The 26,323-nt window shown below is 44.5% G+C and overlaps 1 protein-coding gene and 1 long non-coding RNA gene across 5 annotated transcripts in view; one reads left to right on the plus strand and one right to left on the minus strand.

The window, feature by feature from the left end:
* Positions 1-26,323, plus strand: part of atos (atos homolog atossa) — a 145,775-nt gene that overhangs the window by 102,265 nt on the left and 17,187 nt on the right. For 3 of the 4 annotated variants that reach the window (XM_089548068.1, XM_089548065.1, XM_089548066.1), the window contains exons 4-6: positions 23,745-23,864; positions 24,456-24,640; positions 25,948-26,147. In XM_089548068.1, coding sequence (XP_089404194.1) covers positions 23,745-23,864; positions 24,456-24,640; positions 25,948-26,147 — 505 coding nt within the window. The remainder of the gene's footprint in view (positions 1-23,744; positions 23,865-24,455; positions 24,641-25,947; positions 26,148-26,323) is intronic. The other variant, XM_089548067.1, reaches the window with a different exon arrangement.
* On the minus strand, positions 747-5,183 carry LOC149339316 (uncharacterized). The gene is made up of 3 exons (XR_016283504.1): positions 5,038-5,183; positions 2,512-2,584; positions 747-1,083 (listed from the first exon to the last, which is right to left on the minus strand). It is a non-coding gene; the product is annotated as an uncharacterized LOC149339316 (long non-coding RNA).

Raw genomic sequence — 26,323 nt, forward strand, 5'->3', positions numbered from 1 at the left:
CTGACTGGTTCTCACATTTCCTTGTCAAGTGCGAGTGAACTTTTAAAATGAGCAAGGTGCCACCGCTTTTTGACACAGAGCGGTACATGACCAGAAATGTAGTTTGAAGCAGTGGCCATTTTCATTGCAGTCACAAAATGCCAACACACTGGTTGGAAATATGCAGAAATCAAGCTTCTTGACACTTCAGCAGCCAACTGTGATGCAGGAACACCTTTACTGTGAGACTGTTTATTGGCATGGGTGCACTCCAGAAATGCCACCTTGTAGCACTCTTAAGTAGCCACTGTCTGCAAGTTACTGCATCTGTTCTTCCATGGTCAAGATAAAGGTCATTGATCATTGATATCCAAAGAGTCTTCCTATACATTGCTTTCACTATAGTGGCAGTGTTCATCCTTTGATACAGGCACAGCAGTAGAAGATGCATGCAAAGTTAGTGGGCTTCCTCATAACAGGAGCATTGAAAGGACTCTGAAAATGAACACCGACACTTGTTTGGCTGGCTGCTGTTTACTTCAGAAAGTTTTGCATAATACTGTTTCTGTGTGCTCAACTTACTACTCTACCATTTTTGCATTTTTTTTTGTTATAGCAGGGACGCTGGACGTTTCTTAGGAAGGCCATACATATCACGCAAAACCAGGTGGTGTTTTTTGGATACTGTATGGTTGTACAGGCATGCCTTGTTAATATGGTACATTGGTTCTCCATCAAAACTGTCCATAACAAATTGTGAAGAAAAATAAAACAAACACACATTTATTCAGGTATATACACTAAGATTACAGTATGCTTTTCTGCATAACAGCAAGCAGTGAATTCCAAATTATAATCTTGGAAACTTTAACATTTTCCCGGTCACAAAAATTGCACTGCAGTGCGAAATGCCTCCCAGGCCTTGAGAGACATGTCAGGATTAGCACTGGGTGTCCGATTCTGTGTTTGCTGTTGTATTCACAATGGCCCTGTAGATGACTTGTTGTTCACCACTTCCTGGGCCTACTGCATCAGCTGCAGGCATTCCTGAAGACTTGCAAGGAGGATGTCATTGATGCGCACATTCATTTGTCTGTGACCTTCCTGCGAGGAATGCGATTTCTTGGCTGATCTGTGACAACGATGGTGAGCCAATGTATAGGTGGGCTTTGTTGGCTTTGCGGAATCCTTCTAGGTTTGTGTGTGCATTTGCACCTTCTGTACTGGAGTCAGATTCCCTGGTACACCTATTTGTTTGCATATGGTTCTCTGTTCATGACAGCACCATTTGCATGTTCCCTGACCAAATCCCAATTCTGATGTTGCTCCACAATGACAGACACTGCACTGCTGAGTTGAGCCATTCCCCAGTCCTGCAGTATCGATGCTGGAGTGTGTGTCAAAGCTGAGGTCAAGCGTGGGACCTGTCTAACTCCCAAAGTTTAATTTCAGTTTCATCCCTCATTGATTGGACTAAAATTGTTCCTGCTGCTTATACCTATAAATTTAGAGCTTCGAACTGCTGTTAAGCTGAGTTCTTCTGCGCTTAACCGCAGTCATATCTCAATACCAAACATTGCTTAATTTGCAACGCAGGTTGGCGCAACAAAGGTTGAGGAAGCTTCCATTCTTTTCTTACAATGTTTAAACGTTTATGGAGGTGGCCATTTGAACATTTATCTTCACATCCTGCAGCCTCAGGTGAAACTGTGGCATGAGGAGATGAAAGAAAAAATATACCCCAGTGTGCCCTTCTAAACACCTGCCCAATGACAGCAGAATCTAATATACAATGAATATTGTGCAGTGAAGTTTTTTTCCCTTCCATGTATCTTTGAACATTTTTTTTTCCAGAAGTGGTTGCCCCCGTCATCCAACAAAGTACTGCAGCTTGTGCTATGCACGAAAAAACCACTGACATTATTTCGCTGTCTGATTTTCTTCAAGCTATGCGACAGCTAAGGTGCCCTGGAGACTATATCAGTGAAGCCTTCAGCAACATTGGCCAAAATGTAGTTAAGGTACTGTGCTTCTGCTGAGTGTGCATTGTTTGAGGACCTGATGCCAACATGGTGTGAACATGACATTCAAGAGATGTCCTCACGATAGCTGCCTTGACAAGTTTACAGTGGAATGAATTGTACAGAAGCAGTCCTTATTAAGGCACTGTCTCCTCATTGCTCATCAGAGCAACCAAACTGCCATATATATAGCCAAGAGAAAATCAGACAGTGATGCAATATCAAAGTGGTTGTTTTCTCTGCCAGACGAGCTGAAATCGTTATGCCAGATGACTAGGCCAGCCATTTCTTGCATGAAAAGAATGTGAAAAAAACAAACAGACATAATATCAGATTTGTTCAGTGCACAGGATTCAATGTACATTGGATCCCGCTGTCTTAGGTACGGTTTGTTCAACGGCAGACTGGGGTACATTAAAATGACTGTTTTCATGAGCATTGCAAAAATGTCAAAGTCACAGAATGGTGGTTTCCTCAACTTTCGTTGCAGAGTATGCAGATGCCAACATACCTTTGACATATTGTCACGGGAAGAAGCATTTCTGATAAACCGAGAAATTGTCTGAGCAGAAATAATTCCTAGTCTGAAAAGAAAAAAATGCACGTCTACTCCATCCGACATTTTACTGCAAAAACGTGCCGTCATGATGATGCTTATGCATTCACAGTGCCAGCACTCTTTACTGCACAAGTCTGTGCAAGAGTGCGAACAGTAAATGGCAAGCAGCAGCAGCAGTGTGTCATCCTTTCCTCTGTCTTCATTGTCTGTGTACTTAACCAAAAATAAAAATTACTAGTACTGATGCTGCGAGACCAGACCCTTTCTCAACGAACAAGACATTTCCTACAATGTACTTCGCACCAAGGCACTGCGAGTTCTCTGTTCGAAACATAAGTTAAGGAACTGGACAACTCTTCTGCACAGTGCGGATGTTAAACGAGTGATGTATTCCTTCCAGTCCTCATAAACTGGCAGTCAAACCACACTCTCAGTCACATGCAGCGCCACACTGATTTAGATGTTAGCACACACACGAAAACAGCGCGAACTTCACGAAGGACGCAGAAAGGGGAGACGAGACACATGTTAGTTTCCTGTACACTAACATAAGAAGCGTTCCATCTGAAAATAAGGTTCTTTATTCACTAATTGATTCATGCAGTTTGTCTATCATCACACTTACCGAGACCTGGTTAAATGACATGGTTCCTGACAATTGCATTTTCCTCTGCGACTCCGAATTTAACATACTTCATTGTGACCGCGTAAGCCGTAGGGGTGTACTTCTTGCCATTACAAAAAGAAGTCACTGCTGTGCTTATTGAGGTCATGTCATGCCTCGAGCCAGTGTGGGTTCGCGTGAAATGTGACTCTACGGATGTCATTATTGGTGTTTACCACCCTTCTGACATGAACATTTAATCTTATGTGAATTCTGTAAAATGTTAAGGGAAGTTACTGTTCAATTTCCTAATTCAGGCTTACTATTGATAGGTGATTTTAACTTTCCAGCAATTAGTTGGTCCTCACTAACAGCTCCAGCTAATGATCCTGAAGCTCAGACTTTCCTCCAGTCTTGCCTTGTTTTTTTATTGCAACAACATATTTCTGAACCCACGCGTCGTTCTACCACCTTTGTTCCAATATTACGCTTTTAGAAGGCCTTACTAATTGTTCCATAATCACGGGAAATCTCAATTTCGAGCCCCACAAAAAAGCAACTCGCAACAAACAAATCAAGTGCTACAAGCGAGCAAACTTCGCCAAAATAAATGCTGAGTTGACAGTTTTTTCTGAGCACTTTCTTCTCAGTTTTTGAACACGTTCAGTGGAGGTCAACTGGAACCTGTTCAGTAATAAACATGCTGCTCTTATTGACAGATTCATGCACTAACACTGCGCCTTGGTTTAATCGGCACCTAATTCGCCTAAACAAAAACAAAGAAAGCCTTTACAGACAGGCTGACAAAAAGAGGCACTGAAACGCTACAATGCATGTGATAACATGTGATACACAATGCCCCTATGGGGCCTGTAAGGTATTTTAAATAAATAAATAAATAAATAAATAAATAAAGATTATCAGTTGATGTCTAATTTGCTCACTAAAATGGTGTCATTGCATGGCATCAATTTTGAGAAGGAAGCATTCGAGTATTTTTTATTTACTTACACGTACTGCAGTCTCTTCTGTTAGAGGCATAAACAGGGATGGGTTACACAGCATTTGCTTACAGCAATGTCAAAGAAATGGTATGGCAGTTCTCTTTGAAACTGATTATTCGGCAATGCACACAGAGAACCATCTAAGTTATTCCATAATTTAACATTCAGTGGACCATGATATGCCAGTGTGAGCCATTTTTGCAAGCCACCCAAGAGAAACACATTAGGTAAAAAATGGTGAGGCATAGTAGTGATATCATTGTTAAACAGTGCGGAAAGAGGGGACACATGAAAGGAAGACAAGCAACACAACTGCTGAAGAAAATGGATCATTACCAACTCGCCCAAACAGAATTAGTGCTGCTATGTTCACTTTGTTTCAAGAACTGGTGAGCGGTTTCGGCAGCTTTGCCTTGTACCATTCTTTTTAGTTTTCATTTACCCACTGCAGTACATTTTTAACATTCACACTGCTCTGATGTAATAACCACCAGCCCTTCTGACATGTATGATCTTGACAAAACCCAACGAAATTTGGGTGCGCAGAAAAACCCATATACATGCGCCATAACCCATAGCAACATTTGCAAGGCAATCATGAGAGAACATGCACGCTCCATTCATTGGCGTAATGCCAGGAAACTGGTACACAAGGCACACCAATGAAGTTTTTCCTACACAGCCACATTCCGCAAACTTTTGAGGCTGACAAAACAGAAGATAGCAGTGCAGCACAAGGTCATGACTGTGACTCAAGATTTCTGGATGATAAGATAAGTGACCATAAGGTATCTCAACCGCTGTTTTCTCATAAATTAGTACAGTACCAAAGAAGGCCGTGTAGGCAGCTGCGCAGCACGGAGAGCTCACCTGAACTGGTTCCAACGTGTCATACTTGAACACTGCAGCATGACTTTTTGTTTACGCTTAAAAATGCACTAATGTTACAACTGCACAATAAACTGAAGCTGGAACGTACACGACCGCAACAAAAACACGAACAGCACCAATCCAGCCACAGATGTAAACAACCCGCGGCACGCAGAGAATGATGCTGATGTCGATAGGCAGGCCGTCCCAGGCAGATGGCGCTGCTGCGCCACCTACGAAATGCGCTGGAAGCATGGCTCAAAATTCGTAAGAAACGACACCACAATAGCACTATAAAAATAATGAGAGCTGACAGCAAAAATAACGAAAGAATAGATTTTACACAAAACTGCCAACCATGAAATCAAAACCGAAACTCGGCAAGCGACTTTGTTTGTTTTTTTTTTCTATTGAAACGCTGTTATTGCTGAAAGCGGCACAATTATTTTTTCTGTATGAGTCGCGTCTGCGTCACGGCAGCGGCAATTCTGCCAGGCATGAGTAATATTTCAAGCAGAACTTTAGAAGCTGTATATGTATATCGGAGATCTAGAAATGCTGTCTCTTACTGGTTGGTGACATTTGTCGTCATCTTGCCGCGCCTCAACAGAGCTTATCAACATTATGTTAGATTTTAATTTCTTTCAGGTGATTAACCAACCCACTCGCGGTTCAAACATTTTAGATTTAGCTTTCTGCAATGCGCCCGAAACGATTAACGAAGTGTTGCTCCTTGACGGTTTTAGTGACCATATAGCTCATTCATCTACGACTTAATGTCCCATTAGCGTTTCAAGGTCTTACATCCAGGAAAATTCGCGATTACAGTAGAGCTAATTATAGAGATATGAATATTGCACTTAATGATTTTTTTATTCAAACGTTCTTGCCCTCATTTGCAGACAGGTCCGTCGATCAGAACTGGGTACTTTATAAGATCATGAAGATCATGATGTCCAATCTAGTTTACAAATATGTTCCCTTGGTTTCAATTTCAAACGACAAATCTAATCCATGGTTCAATAGATCTCTCTGCCGTCATGCTTGGAAAAAATACGATTGTCTGAAATCTCACTGTTCGGCCCTCCGGGCATCGAAGAAAAAATATTTTTCTCATGACCTAGCCACCCTCCTAAAATCTAATCCCAAAAAGCTCTGGCGTGTGATATCTCCCGACAGTACTAGCAACCAATTTTCATTGTGCAGCGACGATCACGTGCAGCTTTCGGAGAGTGAATGTCCCCAAGCATTTAAGAACGAATGTTCTTCTGTTCTAAACAATACATTTGCTGCGGCATTTTCTAGCAATGTTTCTCTTGTTCATCGCGTGTGCCCTGTTTTTGATGCTCTTCCTATGGATCCAGTTGTATTCGACGCGTCAGGCATCCAGTGCATCATAGAAAATCTTAAGGTTGCCTCTTCCTGCGGTGTTGACAACATTAATTCGAAGTTTTTAATTAATACAAAGTTCTATTGTTCCATAATTCTTACTAAATTGTTTGAACAGTCTCTTGTAACAGGTTGTATTCCCAATGATTGAAAAATTGGGAAGGTGATTCCACTGCATGAGTCCGGAAATAAACATTCTCCTGATAACTTTAGACCTATATCGCTCACTAGTATTCCGTGCAAGATCATGGAACACGTCATATATTCTCATCTCATCTCTTTTTTAGAATCTAACTCCTTTTTCAGCATTGCCCAGCATGGTTTTCGTAAGTCTTTTTCATGCGAAACTCAGCTAATATGTTTCACACATGACCTTCATTGCATCCTTGACCACGGGTCTCAGGCAGACTGCATATTTTTGGACTTCTCGAAAGCGTTTGACACTGTTTCGCATGAGCTTCTCTTTCTTAAATTAAGCAATCTTAACATAGACCCTAATGTCCTTGCATGGCTACAATGCTTTCTTTCTAACCGTTCACAATTCGTAACAGCGAACAATATAAACTCGCATTCTTTGCCTGTCCGTTCCGGAGTGCCTCAGGGGTCAGTTTTTGGGCCCCTCCTTTTTCTCATCTATATAAATGACTTACCGGCTAACATTTCTTCTTCAATTAATCTTTTTGCCGATGATTGTGTTATTTACCGCGAAATTAAAGATGATAATGATGTCTGTTGTCTTCAATCCGATATTAACAAGATTCTTGACTGGTGTTTTATTTGGAACATGCAACTAAACATTAATAAGTGTAAACATGTACGCATTTCTCATCTCTCTAATGCCCCTTCCTCTTATCACATTAACAACGTGTCTCTCGAAACCGTGTCATGTTATAAATATCTGGGTGTTTACGTTTCTTGTAACCTGTCTTGGAAAACTCACGTTGAATACATAATAAATAACGCTGATCGCATGCTTGGGTATCTTAGCAGAAATTTCTCACGTTCATCTAGTTCAATAAAATTATTACTTTATAAAACATTGGTACGGTCCAAGTTAGAATATGCTGCATCTGTCTGGAGCCCTGGCATCGATTCACTTGTTTCAGATTTGGAAGCTGTGCAGAACCGCGCATGCCGTTTCATTGTTTCTAATTATCACCGAACAAGCAGTGTAACCGCCATGAAATCAAGTTTGTCCCTACCACTTCTTTCCCACCGCAGATCAATAGCCTCATTGTGTCTTTTTCATAAAATTTACCACAACAGCTTTCTCAACCCTAAGTTACTGTCAAGACCATGTTACATATCAGCACGCGTTGATCACCGTCATAAAGTTGGAATCCCATCTTGTCACACCAAATGTTTTCATGACTCATTCATACCTCGAACTTGTGCCAGCTGGAATCACCTTCCCCACGACATCGCAGGTATTTCTGATAACAATGCATTTCGTCAAGTCCTTAATGTTTCTTTCTGAGTATGTGTCGTTTATTACTGTATAAAAATTGCCTTTTACTGTCTACACACTGTTTTAATATATCCCTACTGCATTCTAATCTTATTGCCTTCCTGTGTTTTCAATTTGTCATGTATTCCTGGTTTATTTTTGTTTTCTCTTGTTGTTGCTGTTTAGACTGAAAATTTTATGTATTCCCACTCCCCTCTGTAATGCCTTCGGGCCCTGAGGGTACAATAAATAAATAAATAAATAAATAAACAGATATTTTGCGTCAGTGTTCACTCGGGAAGATCATTCCAACATACCCATTGTTCCTGATCGTGATTACCAATATATAGCCCCTATTACCATTACCGCTGAAGGTATCGCTCGTCTCATTGCAAATCTTAAGGTTTCCTCATCAGCTGGTGTTGACAACATAAATTCTAAAATATTGAAAAACACTGTATCGATCTCCAGTGAAATTCTATGCCTCATCTATCAGCAATCATTATCATCTGGTTTACTTCCTACAGATTGGAAAATTGCTAAGATCATTCCAGTGTTCAAAAGTGGAAACAGAAATTCACCAGAAAACTACCACCCCATTTCGCTAACCTGCATTTGCTGTGAATTACTCGAGCATGTTATCGCTTCCCACATTTACTGCCATCTGGAACTTAATTCTTTCTTTTTTCCTAATCAGCACGGCTTCCGGAAAGGTTTTTCTTGTGACACCCAACTGCTAGAATTTACAACTGACTTGGATTTCAACATGGATGCTAACCTTCAAAGTGACTGTATCTTTTTAGATTTTGCTAAAGCCTTCGACTGTGTTGCACATTCCCGCTTGTTCTCAAAATTGTCTGCTCTGTGCCTAGATTCTTTAGCCCTGTCATGGCTACGTAACTTTCTTTCATTTCGCCAGCAGTTCACTACAGTTAACAATTTCACCTCCCCACTCAGTGATGTAGAGTCTGGCGTACCCCAAGGCAGTGTTCTTGGCCCCATATTGTTTCTAATATACATTAACGGCTTGGCCACAGACATATCTTCTTCTATACGACTCTTTGCTGATGACTGCATCATTTACCGGCCCATTAATTCTATGGATGATCACCTTGCTCTCCAAACTGACCTGAGCTTAATTTCAAATTGGTGTAGTAAATGGCAAATGATGCTCAACTCATCTAAATGCAAGGTTATCTCTTTCACCCGCAAGCGTACTAATTCTAATTTCTCGTACTCCATTGAAGGTACTGTAGTGTCTCGGGCATCATCTTATAAGTATTTAGGTATTCACCTCACGGATAATCTTTCATGGGCCACGCACATTCAATCCATCTGTGCCAAAGCTTCAAGATCACTTGGGTACCTGCGCCGGAACTTGCGAAACACCCCTAATAATGTGAGAAAAGTCGCTTACTTAACAATCGTGCGTCCTCAACTAGAATTTGCTTCACCTACGTGGTCTCCTTATCAAAATTACCTAATCAACATGCTTGAACCCGTACAAAATAGAGCCGCTCGTTTCATCACACAAAAGTACCACCCCCGTCCAGCATCACTAAGATCAAACTTGATATCTCCCTCAAACCATTACATATTCACCTTTCCATCGCTCTTTTATGCTTACTACATAAATATCGTCACAGCACCAGGCCATCCCTTGCCCCTCGAAGAGCCTTCACGCATTTCACACCGCCTACATAATCAGTACAGCATTAAACGCATTTACGGAAGAACCCTAGCCTTCAATTCATCTGCACTTCCACGTGCCATTATTCTTTGGAATGATCTTCCCAACTCTATCGCATCTATCGGCAACCACCAATCATTTCAAGACCAGCTGCGCAAACATTTTCTTTAACGACATTGTGTCTTGTTTCAGGTTGTTCTGTGTCCTTGGTTCCCTTTTCTTCTCGTTGGTATTGTATTAAGTTTTGGTTTCTTGTGCAATTTCAACCATTAGTATATTTTTTTATGGCTACTGCTTTTTCTTTCGATGCGGTGATGTATGTCTTGTAGTTACGTTTTGCCCTGTATATTTATAATTGTGTTTACTTTTTGCCTTGTATCACGCTTTACTTTTTGCCTTGTATCATGTGTTGTTTTTAACTCATTGTTCCTATTTGCTTAATCTATTGTTTTTGCTCCCCTTACTCAATGCCCTTCTGGACCCTGTAAGGTATTTTTAATAAATAAATAAATAAATAAATAAATAAACAGGATTGATTTCGGTTCCTCAGCGTGCACTGCATCGGACAGTACGCGGGCCTCTAGCATTAACGCCTCCATCGAAATACGACAGCTGCCGGGGTCGAACCCGCGTCTTTCGGGTCAGAAGCCGAACACAATAACCACAGCAGCAGCTGAACGGATGTGCTAGCATTCATGGAGGTTCACGGAATATGTGGCGAAGCTATAAATTTTGCAGTCTCAATCCCTTTTCTCAAGGCGTTGTATTGCGTTTCACAAGGACGGGTAAAGAATGTAGGCCAAGATAAGCCGCGTGTACAAGAATGCAGCAGTGCCGCACCGTACATTTCGCGGACGCGACACGCCGCTGTTCACATATGTACTATCGGGGACAAAAGTTTGCTGGACGAGAGTTCTTGGAAAAACGTCCATTGTAGCTCCACCTCGCTAGTCAGTCACCTTTTGCCGCTCCTTGCGAAAAGTGACGCCCCCACTTTCTGGATTCTCGCTGTGCACCGCAAGCGCGCAGGCTACTGCGCCATTAGCGACGTGCACAGCTCGCGTCGTTATTCAGGAGTTCCTCTACATGATTGAATTCATCATTCTGCCAAACTGTTCTCATGAAATCATCTTGGGTTTGGACTTCCTATCGTGCCAAAACGCAGTCATCGATGGTGCTCGGGCTGAACTCGAGTTCTTTTTGCTCTCAGCGGTTCTTCGTCGCCCGATGCCCCTTCTGCTGCTCCTGCCAAAGCCGTCACTGCTGAGGACACTCAACTGCCTCCCTGTTCTTCTGTTCTTGTGCCCATTGCTTCTGACTTTGTTCGCGACGGCAACATACTTTTTACACCATCGCCTCTTTCTGTGCCACAAGTACCTGCCCATACCTTACGCCGTCCTCACCCTGTCAGCTGGCCTTAGCGCATTGTTCATGACCAGTCTGTTTACATATGCTTCCGTTGTGTGTCGCGGTGAGTGCCTTGGTACCGTCCAGATCATTGATTTCATTCTCTATTGCGATGAGACTGACGCTTCGCTGTCCCTCGACGTAGATGCCCTCCACACTTCGCTCGACACTTCACCTCCAGACGTTTTCCTTCCCTCCATCAACGCCTCTCTCCCTGCACCTCAACGCACTCAACTTCTCGCACTGCTTCATCACTTTCGTTCCTCCTTCGATTTACACCAACCCACTTTGACCTGCACGTTGACTGTCGCCCACCACATCGACACCAGTGACCACGCCCCTCTGCGTCAGCACCCATATTGTGTCTCCACCAGTGAGCGCTAAGTTATTCAACAACAAGTTGACACCATGCTTCAGAGTGGCGTGATTCAGGCCTCACACAGTCCCTGGGCCTCACCCGTGGTACTCGAGAAGAAGAAAGATGGCTCTATTCGCTTCTGCATTGATTACCGCCACCTGAATCACGCAAAAGGATGTTTACCCTCTTCCCCGCATTGATGATGCTCTGGACTGCTTTCAAGGAGCGGAACTTTTCTCTTCTCTCGATATATGCTCTGGCTACTGGCAGGTCACCATGGCAGCCAACGATCGCCCTAAAACCGCATTTGTGACCCCTGATGGCCTGTATGAATTTAATGTCATGCCTTTTGGCCTCTGTAATGCTCCAGCTATTTTTGAGCGCATGATGGACACCATTCTGTGCGGCCTGAAGTGGAAGTTGTGCCTCCGTTATCTCGACGACATTGTGATCTTTTCGCCCGACTTTGCGACTCATCAATCCTGGCTGAAGCACGTCTTGCCCTGCCTCACGGATGCCGGCCTTCAGCTGAACTTAAAGAAGTGTCGATTTGCTGCTCGTAAACTGAAAATTTTAGGCCACGCTGTGTGTCAAAAGGGGGCGTCTGCCCCGACCCCGCCAAACTTCATGCTGTGACTGCATTTCCAAAACCTACTTGCATTAAGGAACTGCGCAGCTTCCTAGGCCTCTGTTCTTATTTTAGTCGCAACTTTGTGGCCATTGTTGCCCCTTTAACTCAGCTTCTCGGCAGCAACGTGGATTTTTTCGAGTTGGTCGCCTTCCTGTGACAACGCCTACAACACCTTGCGAAGTCTCCTCATGGCACCACCCATCTTGCATCACTTCGACCCGCAAGCTCCAACCACACACGGATGCCAGTGGCATTGGCCTCAGGGCTGTGCTCACCCAACGCAAGTCTGGCTTCGAACAATGTGTCATTGCTTACGCCAGTCGCACCATCATGAAAGCCGGATCCAGCTACTCCGTGACAGAAAAAGAGTGCTTGGCCATTGCCTGGGCCCTTGGCAAGTTTAGACTTTATCTCTATGGGCGTCATTTTCACGTGATCACCAACCACCATGCCCTATGTTGGCTTTCTTCGCTCCGGCGGCCTTGCTCGATGGGCTTTCCGTCTACAAGAATAAAACATACGTGTTGTTTATTGGTCGGGCCGCAAGCACCAGGACACTGATGCCCTGTCCCGCTCCCGGCCAAGCTTGCCAGCCTCTCCGCCCTCCACTCCGCTGTGCCTTCACTCACCACCTGCGTCATGCCTCGTGAGCAGCGTAAAGATCAATGGATTGCCTCTCTTCTTGACTTTGTCTCGGCCCCATCTATGGCTCCAGCATCCCGCGCGTGAAAAAAATTGTAAATTGTACGGTTTAACATCCCAAAAGAGCCCGCTGGCTACAAGGGTCGTCTTAGTGGAGGGCTCCGGATTAATTTAAAGCATCTAAAGAAGACTGAAGAGACATACACTTAATGCAATGTGACCATGCTTCCTCGAGAACTTTTGCATAGGCTGTCAGAAGCAAAAGGCCAAGGGCTATCCCCAACTATTTCCTGCACAGTGTCTCATGGTGTCAGAAGCTTCACACCATTTAGATAAAGAGAGCTAATTGATCAACAACTCAGAGCGAGACTAACACCGCTCTTGCTTTGGGTTGCTGATCAATTCGGCCTCACCATGGCATCTGCTAGGCACCCTGGTTAGCTTAAATGTAGAGTGACTGCCCAGGCAGGCAGTGGTCTCTGGCTCTGTCGCCAGACTAAGACAGATTTCCCTTCTGCTGCAAAGGTTCTGAGAAAGCTGTTTAGCTTTGCTCTACAACCGTATAATTGCGATCAAGTACAAACTCATGAGTAATTACTGCCTAATTGAAATGTACTTCACCTTGGGTGTTTCCCTTAATGGACTACATTTTGAATGTGCACTCCAAGGGCATCTTCCATTCCCCAACATTCTCCTTGCCTCAAAACAGATAGCAATCTGAAACTCAAAACAAAACAAGAGGCTCCATGCTGACACTGTCAACAGGAATTTTCTATTCAGTCTTTGAGAATATATGCATCCTGTTGTAACGATACTTTTTATAGAGCATTGTGTACACAGACTTAGGACACAAATCAATCACACTCTCACTTTACAGTTCTTCCATTCAGTGACTCTCACGATGAATGTTCATGTTTACTGTTTGGTTATGGGAGGGTTTCTGCTGTAGTGCTGGCTGCATTACCTACCCCTTTCCAATTTCCTATTTTTCTTTTGCCAAGGCTGTGAAGTCTGACTGCACCTGTTTCAATTAATAGGTACATTTAGCAGGCTAGTAGCTGCAGTCCACAGAGTGTTCGAAGTTACTTTCTTTGCAATGGAATGAAATTTAGCAGGAAGCTTTAAGATACCTGGATTCTTATGCTGCAAACCTGTTGGACCTAACATGGGCCTTCTGGCAGTTTCTCGGGGTCATCTTTCTGCATTTATGGAGTACACAGAAACTTAGGATAGATAATGCTTTGTGCAACATGCATGGAAGCAACTTCACATTTTTTTTTGCTGTGGCTGCAATCCTAGCAGGATGACCTAGAGGATTAACTAACACATGCTGACATTTGAGTTTAGGTTCCCTCTTGCGCTTTCTAGAAAGTATATGCTTGCTGCACAAATCAAACATAATCTGATCTTGGGCCTCAAGATCACCTTGTAAGCATTCCCATCGAGCAACTCTGTCAGAACAGCCATTGGTAAAGCAGCCCAGTCAGTGTTTTTGTCCCTTGTGTGTTAAAACGCTTCAGTAAGCTTCCTCTTTGAGACAGTTCTGTGCATTTGTGAAAGGCAGGCTTGATTCTGCATTTTTAACTAAAACATACATATACATGCATACATCTTTATTAACTCTCACAAGGTTACATTAGTAACAGAGGAGAGAGGACGCAAGGCAAAAAGCTGCGTTGGTGCAGCTTGAGGGCCACCCTGCGCCCTCTGCCGGTGGTATCGCCTGGCAGCTAATCACAACAGCAGTGGAAGAGCGCACTCACAAGCACAAAAGAAAATAGAGCCACAAAATATATACATTAACATTTGCATGACGTTATGCCTCTGTTATCACTCGACATTATTTGACAAAAGAAACTGCTCAAAATATTTATGTACAGGAAACGCATTTATAATCAACCGAGATACAAATCAAGTAGAAAGAAGATACACAAAGCTATATGTATATGTTCTAATCATGACGTCAAAAATTATGCACATTGAAACAAAGGAATAAGTGTTATTAATTTATGCCGTGAAGTCTTTTCAAGTATGATGTTGTTCTTGTGCACAATATTGAGGTAATGTGGTAGACTGTATGTCAGTGACTGCTTACCGTATGTAGTGCGCAAGAAAGGTACAGACCATAACATTTTGTTCCGTGTGTTATAAGATGGAATCGAACGAATGAGGTTGAAACTTGATAAGAGGAAATCATTCTTAGTTGAAACAGCATTTTTATACATAGAGATTAACTTGAATGGGAATAACTCAGAGATTTTCATTATACTGAACCTTACAAAGTAGGAACCCGTATGAGTACACCACAGCACATTAGCTATTAATCTAATTGCTCGTTTTTGCGCCATTAGAATTTTCATTTGCTTTTGCTTGGTTGTTGTCCCCCAGACCATGAGACAATAAGTTATATGTGGCAATATTAATGCATTGTAAATTAATGGAAGTGTATGCTTCTGGCTGCATAGGATGCCATTAATCTTGTTTATTTTAGCACAGATATTCTCAGTATGTTTATCCCAATTAAGTGATTCGGTCCAAACAACACCAAGACATTTCACAGCTGGCACGACATCAATTTTTTTGTTTGCTAACCAAAGGTCAAAATTTGCACGCACCATTCTGTTTTTAGCTCAGAATATTATTGCTTTTGTCTTCGTGATGTTTACCCTTAGGTAGTTCTTAAAGGACCATTGACGCAGGAATTCTAAGAACTTATTGCCGTGTTCTAGCAGGTCTGTTTCTGTGTTACCTGAGGAAAGCATTTTGAGGTCGTCTGCATACGCTATTATGTTGAGAGGATGGGGAGCAGAAAATATATCATTAATGTAAATATTAAATAATAGGGGGCCCAGAATGCTGCCTTGTGGTACACCAGAGAGGATAGCTTGCAAGGTTGATTTGTTTAAGATATTTCAGATATGATTCAATTAAAGATAAGCTGTTACCTCTAATTCCATAGTTATTGAGTTTATGTACCAGTAAAGCATGATTAAGCAGGTGAAATGCTTTGAAAAAATCAACAAATATTCCTAGTACAAGGAGCTTTTCCTCAAACGCATTTATTATTAGTTCTTTTTGCTTAATTAGTGCCGTTTCCATGGACCTTTATTTTCTAAAATCAAACTGACTGTCTGATAGAACTGAATGTTTGGCTAGAAAAGTATTGATTCTCACATAAATAATCTTTTCCAGACCTTTGGATAATATAGAAAGACTGGAAATAGGCCTGTAGTTAGCCATATCTGAGGTAGCACCACCTTTGTGAATGACAGCCACTTTTGCTACCTGCATTTCTTTTGGAAACACGCCAGATTCTATGGCTAGATTATAGATATGCATTAGTATTGGAGCTAGTATGTCAACTGCAAATTTGAAGGGTTTGATCTGAAAGCCATCTTTATCTTCAGCTCTGCTATTTCTTAGATTTCTAAACACTGTCACTGTTTCACCTTCATCAGTGGGATACATGAACAGGGATTCAGGAATGCATGGTGTATTATACGCGTAACCCACAGGTGTGTCAGAGGGACAGCATAATGCTTTGGTTATGTTAACAAAGTAATTATTACATTCATTACACAGTTCCTCCCCACCTATTGGTATACCATCTTTCACTATTGTCGTAATAGTTGTTTTTGAGGTGCGATTTAGTCATTTGTTCAGTTGGTTCCACTGGTTGTGAACACTTCTATTGGACCCCACTGAAAACGCATTACTAAAATAGCTTAGCTTAGCAGTTCGCAATTCTCTATTCAGCTGGTTTCGGTATTTCTTATATTTCTCAAGCTTGGAAGGCTCCCGTGATTTCATGAATTGCGCAAACATTTTCTCTTTGGTCCTTATTTTGTGCAGCAGTTCTTGCGTAACCCACGGCTTCTTTGGATTGCGTTTGCGCGGATGGACTAGTGGAAAACATTTATCATAGACAGTTTTAACTTTGAACAAAAAAGCATTATATGCGTCATTCACGTCTTTTAAAGACAGCACATCGTCCCAACTAGTTTCATATAACATCGAACGAAAACGGACAAGTGTGGTGCATGCAGAGCTGCTACAACTAACATATCCAAATTTTCTTTTTTTCCCCGCACCATTACCGAGTGGAATCAGCTACCACCATCATCAGCAGTTGACACTGCTGCTTTAGAACAGGCCGTTCATTGAATTGCTTTTGTTTCATGACTTGACTTGTACAAATTTGTTTTCTGCTTATTGTGCCCCTCCTGCCAGGGCCCTTCACTGGAACTGCAATATGCTCTAAATAAATAAATAAATAAATTGCAGAGAAAGTGTTTCAAATATGCAATGCTTCTGTCCTGGCAAGAGTTTATTCTCTAGGCAAGCTTGACATAAACTACGGTTCAGTGCTGACTTAGGAACCCTTATGCAAAGTTAGCAGTAAGTGTACCAAAAGTACAAGGCATTTAATTCCCCGGAGTAATTGGAATACGTGAGAGCTATTGGTGAGGACAACAGCCCTATACCTGGCTTGAAAAATGATGATATTTCGTTTTTATTCATTATTCATTTTGTTCATTTATGTTTTATTAATTTGTGTCTGGAACTCACTACTAACAATCATCAAATCATCGAGTACAGAAGCATCATTCCATAAAAACTTGAAAAAGTGTGTACTTTTTAAATACCTTCATTTGCCATGCCAATGAACCCTGTGTTTATTATGTACGGCTTTTATTGCTTGAGTGCTTTTATATAGTATTGTGCTCTCTTTTTGCGGTGCTCCTTAATACGTTTGTAAAATTGAGCATGCTTAATAAAATGTTTTGTTATGATTGTTTATTCCCACTGCACCTTTTTCCGGTATGCAGTTGCTATCTACCATATTTTATCATGCGTCATATACGAGGTGCCCCAGCTAAAAGTATCCAAGCTTTTAAAAAACACAGAATGTCCTAGCTGCGTGAGACCAACTGAGGGTAGTTCAGAGTCATGTGACCTAGTCATACCTCGGCACCATGGGGGGTGTCTCAATAACATTCACACTCACAGCCACTCACCCTCACATCCACTCACTCGTACTCACACTCATGTGCACTCACACTCGTAACCACTCACTCGCATTCACACTCATGTCAACTCACACTCATAACCACTCACTCACACTCGTACTCATGTCTACTCACGCTCTTAACCACTCGCACTCACGACTTACCCTCACACTCATGACCACTTGCATTCACAACGATCACTCACTAGCAATCACAACTTCTCACTCACACTCATGTCCACTCATTCGCACTCACACCCATCACCACCCACACTCACTCGCACTCACACTCGCGTCCACTCACACGCACGACCACTCACTCACATGTGAGCTGATATGAGTGCACTCAAGAGTGAGTGCGCCGACCTATATGGACCTAGTCTGCAGTTTTTTTTTTTGTGCTTCAAAGTTAATTAATTAGTTCAGCATAATTAGCTAACTTTTTCATTATTGAATTGAGGAACAAAGTGTCAATGTAGAAGTTGTAAATTGTCTAAAAAAATCGCTAGCAGCGCTGTTTCCATCAACGATTTACACCAAAAGAGTCATTATGCATTGGAGAAAAGGAGCAAGCACATATGCCAAGCATGGAAAGCTGGTCTCTAGATGAGAGACGCTTGCACTTTCAGATCATCTATGCTTAGGAACTACCAACAAAATCACAGATTGCAGAAAATATGTGGCTGCCACATCCATCTCAGATTACACACAGAGCAGTGGGTGCAATATTACTAACGCCTACTGTTTGCACTCGGAACCGTTTAACACTAGTACTTTGTGTGGACGTATCATCATTCCTGTGTCCAATATAAGATAAGACAACAGGTATATGCCATCATGAAACTGAAAGGCAACAATGTCTACAGGAAATGATCTTACAGCCCAATGCACTGTTCTAGGCATGGTTCTAGGTTACCTGACTCCAGCTCCCTTATTTCAGTTTTGCGACAACTTCATCCGTAACTGCAGCTTTCATGAGAGGTGTGAGATAGATATGAGTTTGACGATTCAGCAATTTGAAAAAATTGTGCCACAACCTAAGACGAAGAATGGGATCCGGCACAATGAGTACGGGCTGTCACGACAATTTTTGCAATAAAGCACGAAAATATACGCTCAAAACCTACATCATACAAAAACCACTCCGCCGTGGACTTTACACGAAACCCGCTAAGAGAAAAGACTCAAAAAAGCGACAGTTACACAGTCAAATCACCGACAATCAAAACAAGTGCCACCAATGCTGGCTTGAAAGGCCAGGAATCTCACTCTACCGCTGAACCACTCACCGATAATTTTCGCACATATGCAGGCCATGCAAACGTTGCTACAATACACTTGGACCAGGAAAGACGCGGCGCTGCATTTTCATTCACTGGAGAGCCTACATGTAAAAAGACGGTGGCGCGCAACATGTAGGCTCCCTAGCATTCACCCAGCGGGGCGTCTGTTTGGGCGTCATGGCAACAGCAGACAACACCTTGGCAACATTGCATTTGTCGGGAACGGGCGTGAGCAACACTGAACTTGGCTGCAGCGTCTGTTTTGGCAACAATGCACTTGTCGGGAACGGGCGTGGCCAACATTGGGCTTGTCTGTAGCGGCTAGCAAACGGAAACACGCTGCCGGGAGCTGGAGGGGACGATGGAGGGTCTTTCTGCAGGGCGGCGGGAGAAATCGGCCCTCCGCCTATGCTGCAGCAGGGCGCGGGTTTTTCGGCGGCGAGTAAAAGTGAAGCGTGCGTGACGCTCGGCGTGTGGGGGGTGTCTCCCTTCTCGGCTGGCGCGCGGGGTTACCAGAGCGCGAAACGGCGCCGCGCCATCAGCCGGCTCGCGCTCCGGTGTTTGTGTGTCTGTGTGCGTGCCAGATATCCTCCTGGCCCAGTGGATTTCTAGGTCGTGGAACCCTTTCCGGAGGGAGGACGGTAGGCCGGCCTGCCGCGTCGCTGGGCCTCCCGTTTCCTGGCCGCCTCGACGCATGTGGTCGAGATAGTCGACGGCGGTGTCTTGAGCCGGTCCGTGAACTACATCTGGCGGTGCCTGCAGTAACGAACTATCGCGCTGGTCTGCTCTCCTGGCAGTCCTCTCCGCTGCTAGCTGTTCTCCTTTTTCCTGCAACCTGGCAGATGATGGAACTTGCCGCTTCAGTGGCCCCGGTATCTGCGCCCGAAAGAACATGAGGGCGGCGGAATCCGTAGCTGCATTTTTAATGATATATACACACTCACTTTCCTGGACTTTTATGGAGGAACTGCTGCAATAGTGCGCGTCTCCGTCTTTCTTGAGAAGTACGTCACGAAAGAGTGGACGCCTCGATCGCATGTGCGCAGCGCTCTGGAGGAGCCGTCGCGGAGAGCTCTGCCGAAACGTCTCCTGTCGGCCTTCCTCGTAAAGCCGCCGTCCGCTTAAGCGACTTGACAGGCCGGCCTTCGCTCGGCGTTGCACGTCGTCTTCCACGGCGGCAGTGCACGCATCCGGTTGTGCGGTATAGGCACTGTCGAGGACAGCGTCTCGACCAGGACCTCGGAATGCCACCGAACGCGAAGTCTGCTATGAGTGGAACGATGTGGCATGATGAGTCAGAGGGAACGTGCTGTTCATATCATCGGGTACTACTGCAGCTGTGTAGGTCTCTTAAAGACTGCATGAAGGCCACTCTAGTCGCGTGGCTCAACTCCTCCGGCCTCCACGTGCCTCCCACAGCCCACTGTTTGGTCTCCTCGATTTGGCTACACTTTCTGCACCAGTTCAGCAGATGCAGCACTCTCTCACTCGATTTGACTTCGTGCTGCCTCCCGGCGAGTTCTCTTCTCGTGCAAGTAGTGCAAGGTGCTTGGCGCGCTCCGTTGCAGACGGCTCCGCGGCCATGCTTGTTTTAGTGAGCGGCGTTGAGACCATGGTTGAAACGGCCGCATACCCGTGCTAGACGCCGCATCTGCAGCGTGCCCTCTACAAACAGCTGAAATGGCAGTGCGCGTACGTGTGTGTATGCGCACGTGCGTGTGCGTGTCTGGTTTATGGGGGTTTAACGTCCCATAGTGGCTTGGGCTGTGAGGGGCGCCGTAGTGAAGGGCTCCGGAAATTTCGACCCCATGGGGGTTTCGACCACTGGCATCACACAGTACACGGACCTCTAGAACTTCGCCTCCATCGAAATTCGACCGCCGCGGCCGAAACCGAACCCGCGTCTTTCGGGTCATCATGGCATGGCGCACTGCGTACGGCTTCTCATCTTTCTGTCCAGCCTCGCACGTTGCTTTACAATATTTCTCTTTTGTGTGCAAATAATACTGTTCACGCAGAATTATGGAGCGTTTTCATAAGAGGCGGATGGTGAGATTTTTTTTTTTTTAATACGTGGGCGATCGCAGCGTTCGTGATGACTCCCTGCGACATATCAGTACCTCCGCTTAGAGCAGCGACTGGCCTTGAGGTTGCCGTCAGCCCACACCTTCGCCTGCCAGTTGTCTGTGATAGTCACTCCGCCGGCAGTGAACGCGAATTGAGTTTAAATATAGTCCAAGTTATCAAGCAACTCTTTCCTTCTGTAATTGGCGGACAACCGCAGTCACTTTTCGATAGAACGGCAACAGCCTGAATCGTGCATATGAACTGTCAAAGGTCGTCTCGAGCGGAAGTCTGAGTAACCTCTTGAATTCATAGTTTGTTGCCTTTTCAAAGTACGCGTTGACTCGGTGACGTTCGACCGCCGTGCACCACTTAGCACAACGCAACGGAAAGGACGGTGTCAAATTTTTCGCCACTTTTGGAATTAACAAATTTTATAACCGCTCTACGAGATGCGCGCCACTTCGAACAAATGCACAGCGTTCGATACAGCTAGCACAATCCCTCAATCCACGTGACAAACACCAACACACGGCCGCAGCAGACGAACGTATCTGCACTTTTGCACTCGATTTGGCCGCTGCACTGAGAGCGTCAGGCTACACTCGCGCCGCTAGAACTGGCGCTGCACTGGGACGGCACTTTTGTGAACTAGTGCAGAAAGTGCAGCCAAATCGAGGAGACCTGCCAAACATGACGTCGGCAGTTGAGCAGTTCGTTAAAAGGTCTGTCAGGGCGCATATAATTTGTTCTCTGTTTATTGCTGGTGTTGCTCCTTCGTTTCTCTATTCCTGCTATATTCTTGGGAAACCAGAGCAATATTGCTTCCAGTAGCCGCCGAAGAAATGCGCACGGCACACGGCGGTTGGACATAAACCGGAACGCCTGTGCCGAAAGCACGGTGACGGGCACCGCAGTAAGTAGCGCGCTGGCACTGGACCTTCGCACAGAAAAGCTAGCTGTTGGAAATAGAGGTAGCAGCTTGATATTTCGGGCCGTGACAGCGCCCATTGTGATGAACGCGCGCTCGCGTCGCGTTCCGCGTTCGAAGCAGCGTCACCGTTCATGACCGCGGCTGCACACGTGCGTGTGCGAGAACTCCCGCGGCGAGCGATGGGGAATGACGTGTCCGTGTGCGAGTGCCATCGGCGCTGCCGCTCGCGGAAGCGGAACGAACGGCCCTGCACGTGGCACGCGCTATTGGCAGCGCTGCTAATTATAACGCTCGCCGCCAACGCCACGAAGCTAGGGGCCGCTAATGCAGGAATCTGCTTTCGGGGTGGCAGCGGATGCACGTGTGCGCCCGTCTTCACGCGCGGCTCCGTTGCTTCGAAGACGTGCGCGATCGGCGAACATAAGAAGCTGGCATGCAGTATTGCGCTAGTACGTTTTTGTCCTTGTTGTTGTGTCCTTGTGTAGTACACAAGCTCTCTCATGAAGGAGCTGTGAGACTTTGTGTGCCAGGGCTAACGAAATTTAGGGGGTAGCTTAGCTGGTTGTTATCTTTCCCTATGGTTGTTCCTAGAGGGTGACTCATTTAGCGAGTAGGTCTTAGAGAGTAGGCGCCGTTGTCTCCTCGTCTCTTTTTGACCTTGTGAAATTATTTGCGCCTAGGTGTTTTTTTTTTTTCTTCAAGTTTCAAGATGCAAAACCAACTAGCCCGTCAACATGCCTTACTAGGTCTTTTGCCCTGAGGAGGACTGAGCATAAAGGAGCGTACTTAGAAAGCTATTCTGTTAACTTCAACATTTTAAATGGAAATGGCTGAAAAAAAAATTTAATAAAGATGCAGTGTCTAGTGGAGTATATAAGCCAGCTTTATCTTGAAAGAATTATTGCTGACCTTTTTTAATGCATTTGACACCCATTATCTAAAAAAATGTCCGACGCTGGCGCTGGCGTTAGCAGGAGGCATAGGGGAGAGAGGGAAATCCCCTGCTTACTTTCAGGGGAGAGGGAAGATGGAGAGTGGGAGGGAACAGGTGTTGAGAGGGACACTGCACTGGCCATTGAGAGGTGGGGAGAGTGGGCAGGGGTTATTTTTTATTATTTTTTTATTTTTATTTTTTTGAGCGGGGTTATGGCATGTGACAAGGTGATTGTCGGATTAGATCATGCCACCTGCCCGCATGGTCCGAACTCGTTGGTGGCACTGGCTGCTCTGTCCTGGGGGAACAGATGCATACGCATGCTCTGCCGCATGAAGCTGCAAAAGGAAGGAAGTGTGGAGGCTGCACGAACTTAGAGCTACTTATTGCAACAGACAATGGCTTGCATTGCGAAGAACGGAATCTTTTAAGCCGGCATTCTTGCCGCAGAATACTGATTTAGGCATTTCTGTTTTGTGTTGCTAAAGAAGGTTTGGTTCTTACTTGCCGAAGGCTGAAACTTATAATTGAACTTTACTGTGTGCATCTAATAGTTCGAATCACAGTAGACGCGAATATGAAGTATCACCAAGAAACAGAGCTTTATCAAACTCTGTTTCATCATGCAATTTCTCCCCGCTGATAGTTTTGGAGTAGTCATGTTCATTGGCTGAGTCTTACAAATTGTTTGAAACGATGTCACTCAGAACATCATGAAAAGTGGCATTCTTTAACTTGAAGAAATTTTTTTTTTCAGTGATATTAGAAAAATAGATTGCAAAATAGGAAAGCATACAAACTACAAAACTTCGTCTAATATTGCTATGGGTGGCAGTGTTTTTGATTTTTCTTCAGAGGCTGTGTCGTTTGTATACACTGGTGGTGGTTTTTTGCACATCTGTTCCACATTGTTGTTACAGAACGAAACAAGTCCCAAAAAGGTGGTGAAAGCATGAAAAGAAAAAGCACCACTTCGCTGTCGAGCAGTCCAAATGCTGCAACTCGTCTAGGCCTCAGCTCGTGGCAGTTGTGTTCGCAAGGTACTGAGTGTTGTCTTCAGTTGTCACTCCTATGCTTCATAATGCCTTTCTGCTTCATGTAATGCGGCTAGCAGGAATATCACTGCAAATGAAGCTCTGTTGTTACCATCATTAAAGCGTACAATGCTTGCCTGTGCTCAATTCAGAAATTACCATGCACTGATTCAGAAATTACCAAGCACTCAGTGGCACTTAGCCGTAACCTGAAGGATTCTAATCCAGTACAATTTTGGTTTTTTATGACTTTTCTTTAACCTGCTGTGTAAAATGGGCAGATCCTTGCTTTATTTGTAGCATGTTTGGGTTTACAAAAACTCTGTTTATGCAAGAGCTTTTCACTTTTATTTATTTTGATATGACCATCAGCTGCAGTGTAATGTAGAGCATTTTCAGTCAAAGCAAATATAAACCGTTCACCAGGTTACTGAATTCTCTTTTTAATCAAGGTGATATCACTACCTTGAAAACAGTGGCTTTGCTGCAGTGATTATTTCTACCTCACATTCTTTCAATGCAGTGGAACTGAACTTCTCCTGAAACTTCACAGTTACTTCAAACCGTTTGTTTCCTCCTTCTCTTCCCTCTGCGCAGAGATGCACCCAGCCGTGGAGGAAGTGAAGATTGAGCCGTACGACTTCTTCATCGATGTGGGAAGCCTGGTGCTGGAGGGACGGGTTCCGTCCCGCTCGAGCAAGGGCTATGCCGAGGGCCTGCACTGTCCACCTACCAACCTGGCCCAGCCACGCCACCAGTGTGACCCTACATCTGTGCTTGAGGTGTGCTTCTGCCTCATCTCTTTAGCACAAGAATGGTGGGGATTGTTTGACAAATTTGTTCTGAAGCTTTTAATGTGGAATCTGATGCTGCCGCCTCCCTACCGCTTCATAAACAGGTTCAGAACCTCTTGCGGAACATGTGATTGGATGTGAAAGGAAAATGCGATGTTTTCTCAGCAATCCACACATACCCGAAGTGGCAGCCTGATATGCTAAAAGTGGCATTCCGTGTCCCTCACTTTATTTGCACAGAAAGAAAAAATTTTGACTGGCGAGGACATGAAGAGTTTTTTGCACTAGCAGCGTTTTTGCAGCATAGAGCCAAAATCACCTGACACGCGCCAACTAGTGACCCTATCAATCTGCTTTAAGCAGAGAACAATTTTCTACACCTTGAACTTGACACGTGATAGCCTTAGATGCTTGTGTGCCACTAAACCCATCACGACAACAACAATAATCTGTTAATGCTTCAGCAGCTGCCTTTTAGTTAGCACCAGTACTGTGATGTGGCCACTTTGGTGAATGCATGGAAGCTTTCCTATAGCACTGTTTAGACACTACATGACCTCCCCCCTTCTCCCTTCCTTGTTTTCTTAATTGTTTCTAATTATTTTTTACCAAATCAATTTAATAAAAAGAATTTTTAAGGTTACACCTTAATCATGGGCCACAGCTTTCTAAGCCTAGGTGACCAGTGAGAAACCTTGCAGGGTAACAAGCAATTTTTATCGGCATGCCAAATGGTTTGGTTTTGGTTTTTTGGGGCTTAACATCCCAAAGCAATTCAGGCTATGAGAGACGCCGTAGTGGCGGGCTGTGAATATGTGGCTCAGTGGTTATGGTGCTCGACTGCTGACCCGAAAGATGCGGGTTCGATCCCGGCCACAGCGGTTGAATTTTTGTGGAGGCGAAATTCTAGAGGCCCGTGTACTGTGCGATGCCAGTGCATGTTAAAGAACCCCAGGTGGTCGAAATTTCCGGAGCCCCTCACTACGTCATCTCTCATAGCCTCAGTCGCTTTGGGACGTTAAACCCCATAAACCAACCAATTTCGACCACCTGTGGGGTTCTTTAATGTGCACTGACATCGCACAGCACACAGGCCTTTAGCATTTCACCTCCACCGAAATGTTACTGCCATGGCAGTTATCAAACCCACTTCTTTCAGGAGCCGAGCACAGTAACCACTGAGCCGCAACAGCGGCTCCGTGCCAAATGCAGAAACTATGGTCTTTAGCTGCCTTTAGCTGAGTTCTTGTGTCGAAGCAGAACTGCGCCTGTAGCGTTGCATTTTTGTCTTGCAGTGCCAGAGGTTTGAGGTGGCCCTGAAGCACATGGGACTGCTCTGGAGGAACAACATCCCCATGTCCGTGGAGGTCCTGCTGTCCCCAGACTGTGCCCATTGCAGCACTGTGGACCAGACGAGTGGCATTGATATCTCCTCGGCGCCGGACACGTCACACCTCTTGCTGGAGCAGTGGTTCATTCACATGCTGCCCAGGCGGTGAGCACACGTGCCCCTGTAGTCATCTCCAGCACGAATTATTGCTTGCCAAGAGAACGAAACGGGCGTTAAAGGTGCACTGAAGAAGATTCTGAACTTGTCTTTTTGCCGCGGGAACTCGATCTGCACGTTCCTAGCATTCTTAGAAACTGCAACTTATTGCCCTGTGTGGCCGA

The sequence above is a fragment of the Amblyomma mixtum genome, chromosome 6, assembly GCF_055824585.1.
Source record: "Amblyomma mixtum isolate Tamu chromosome 6, ASM5582458v1, whole genome shotgun sequence".
Classification (NCBI taxonomy): Eukaryota; Metazoa; Arthropoda; class Arachnida; order Ixodida; family Ixodidae; genus Amblyomma; species Amblyomma mixtum.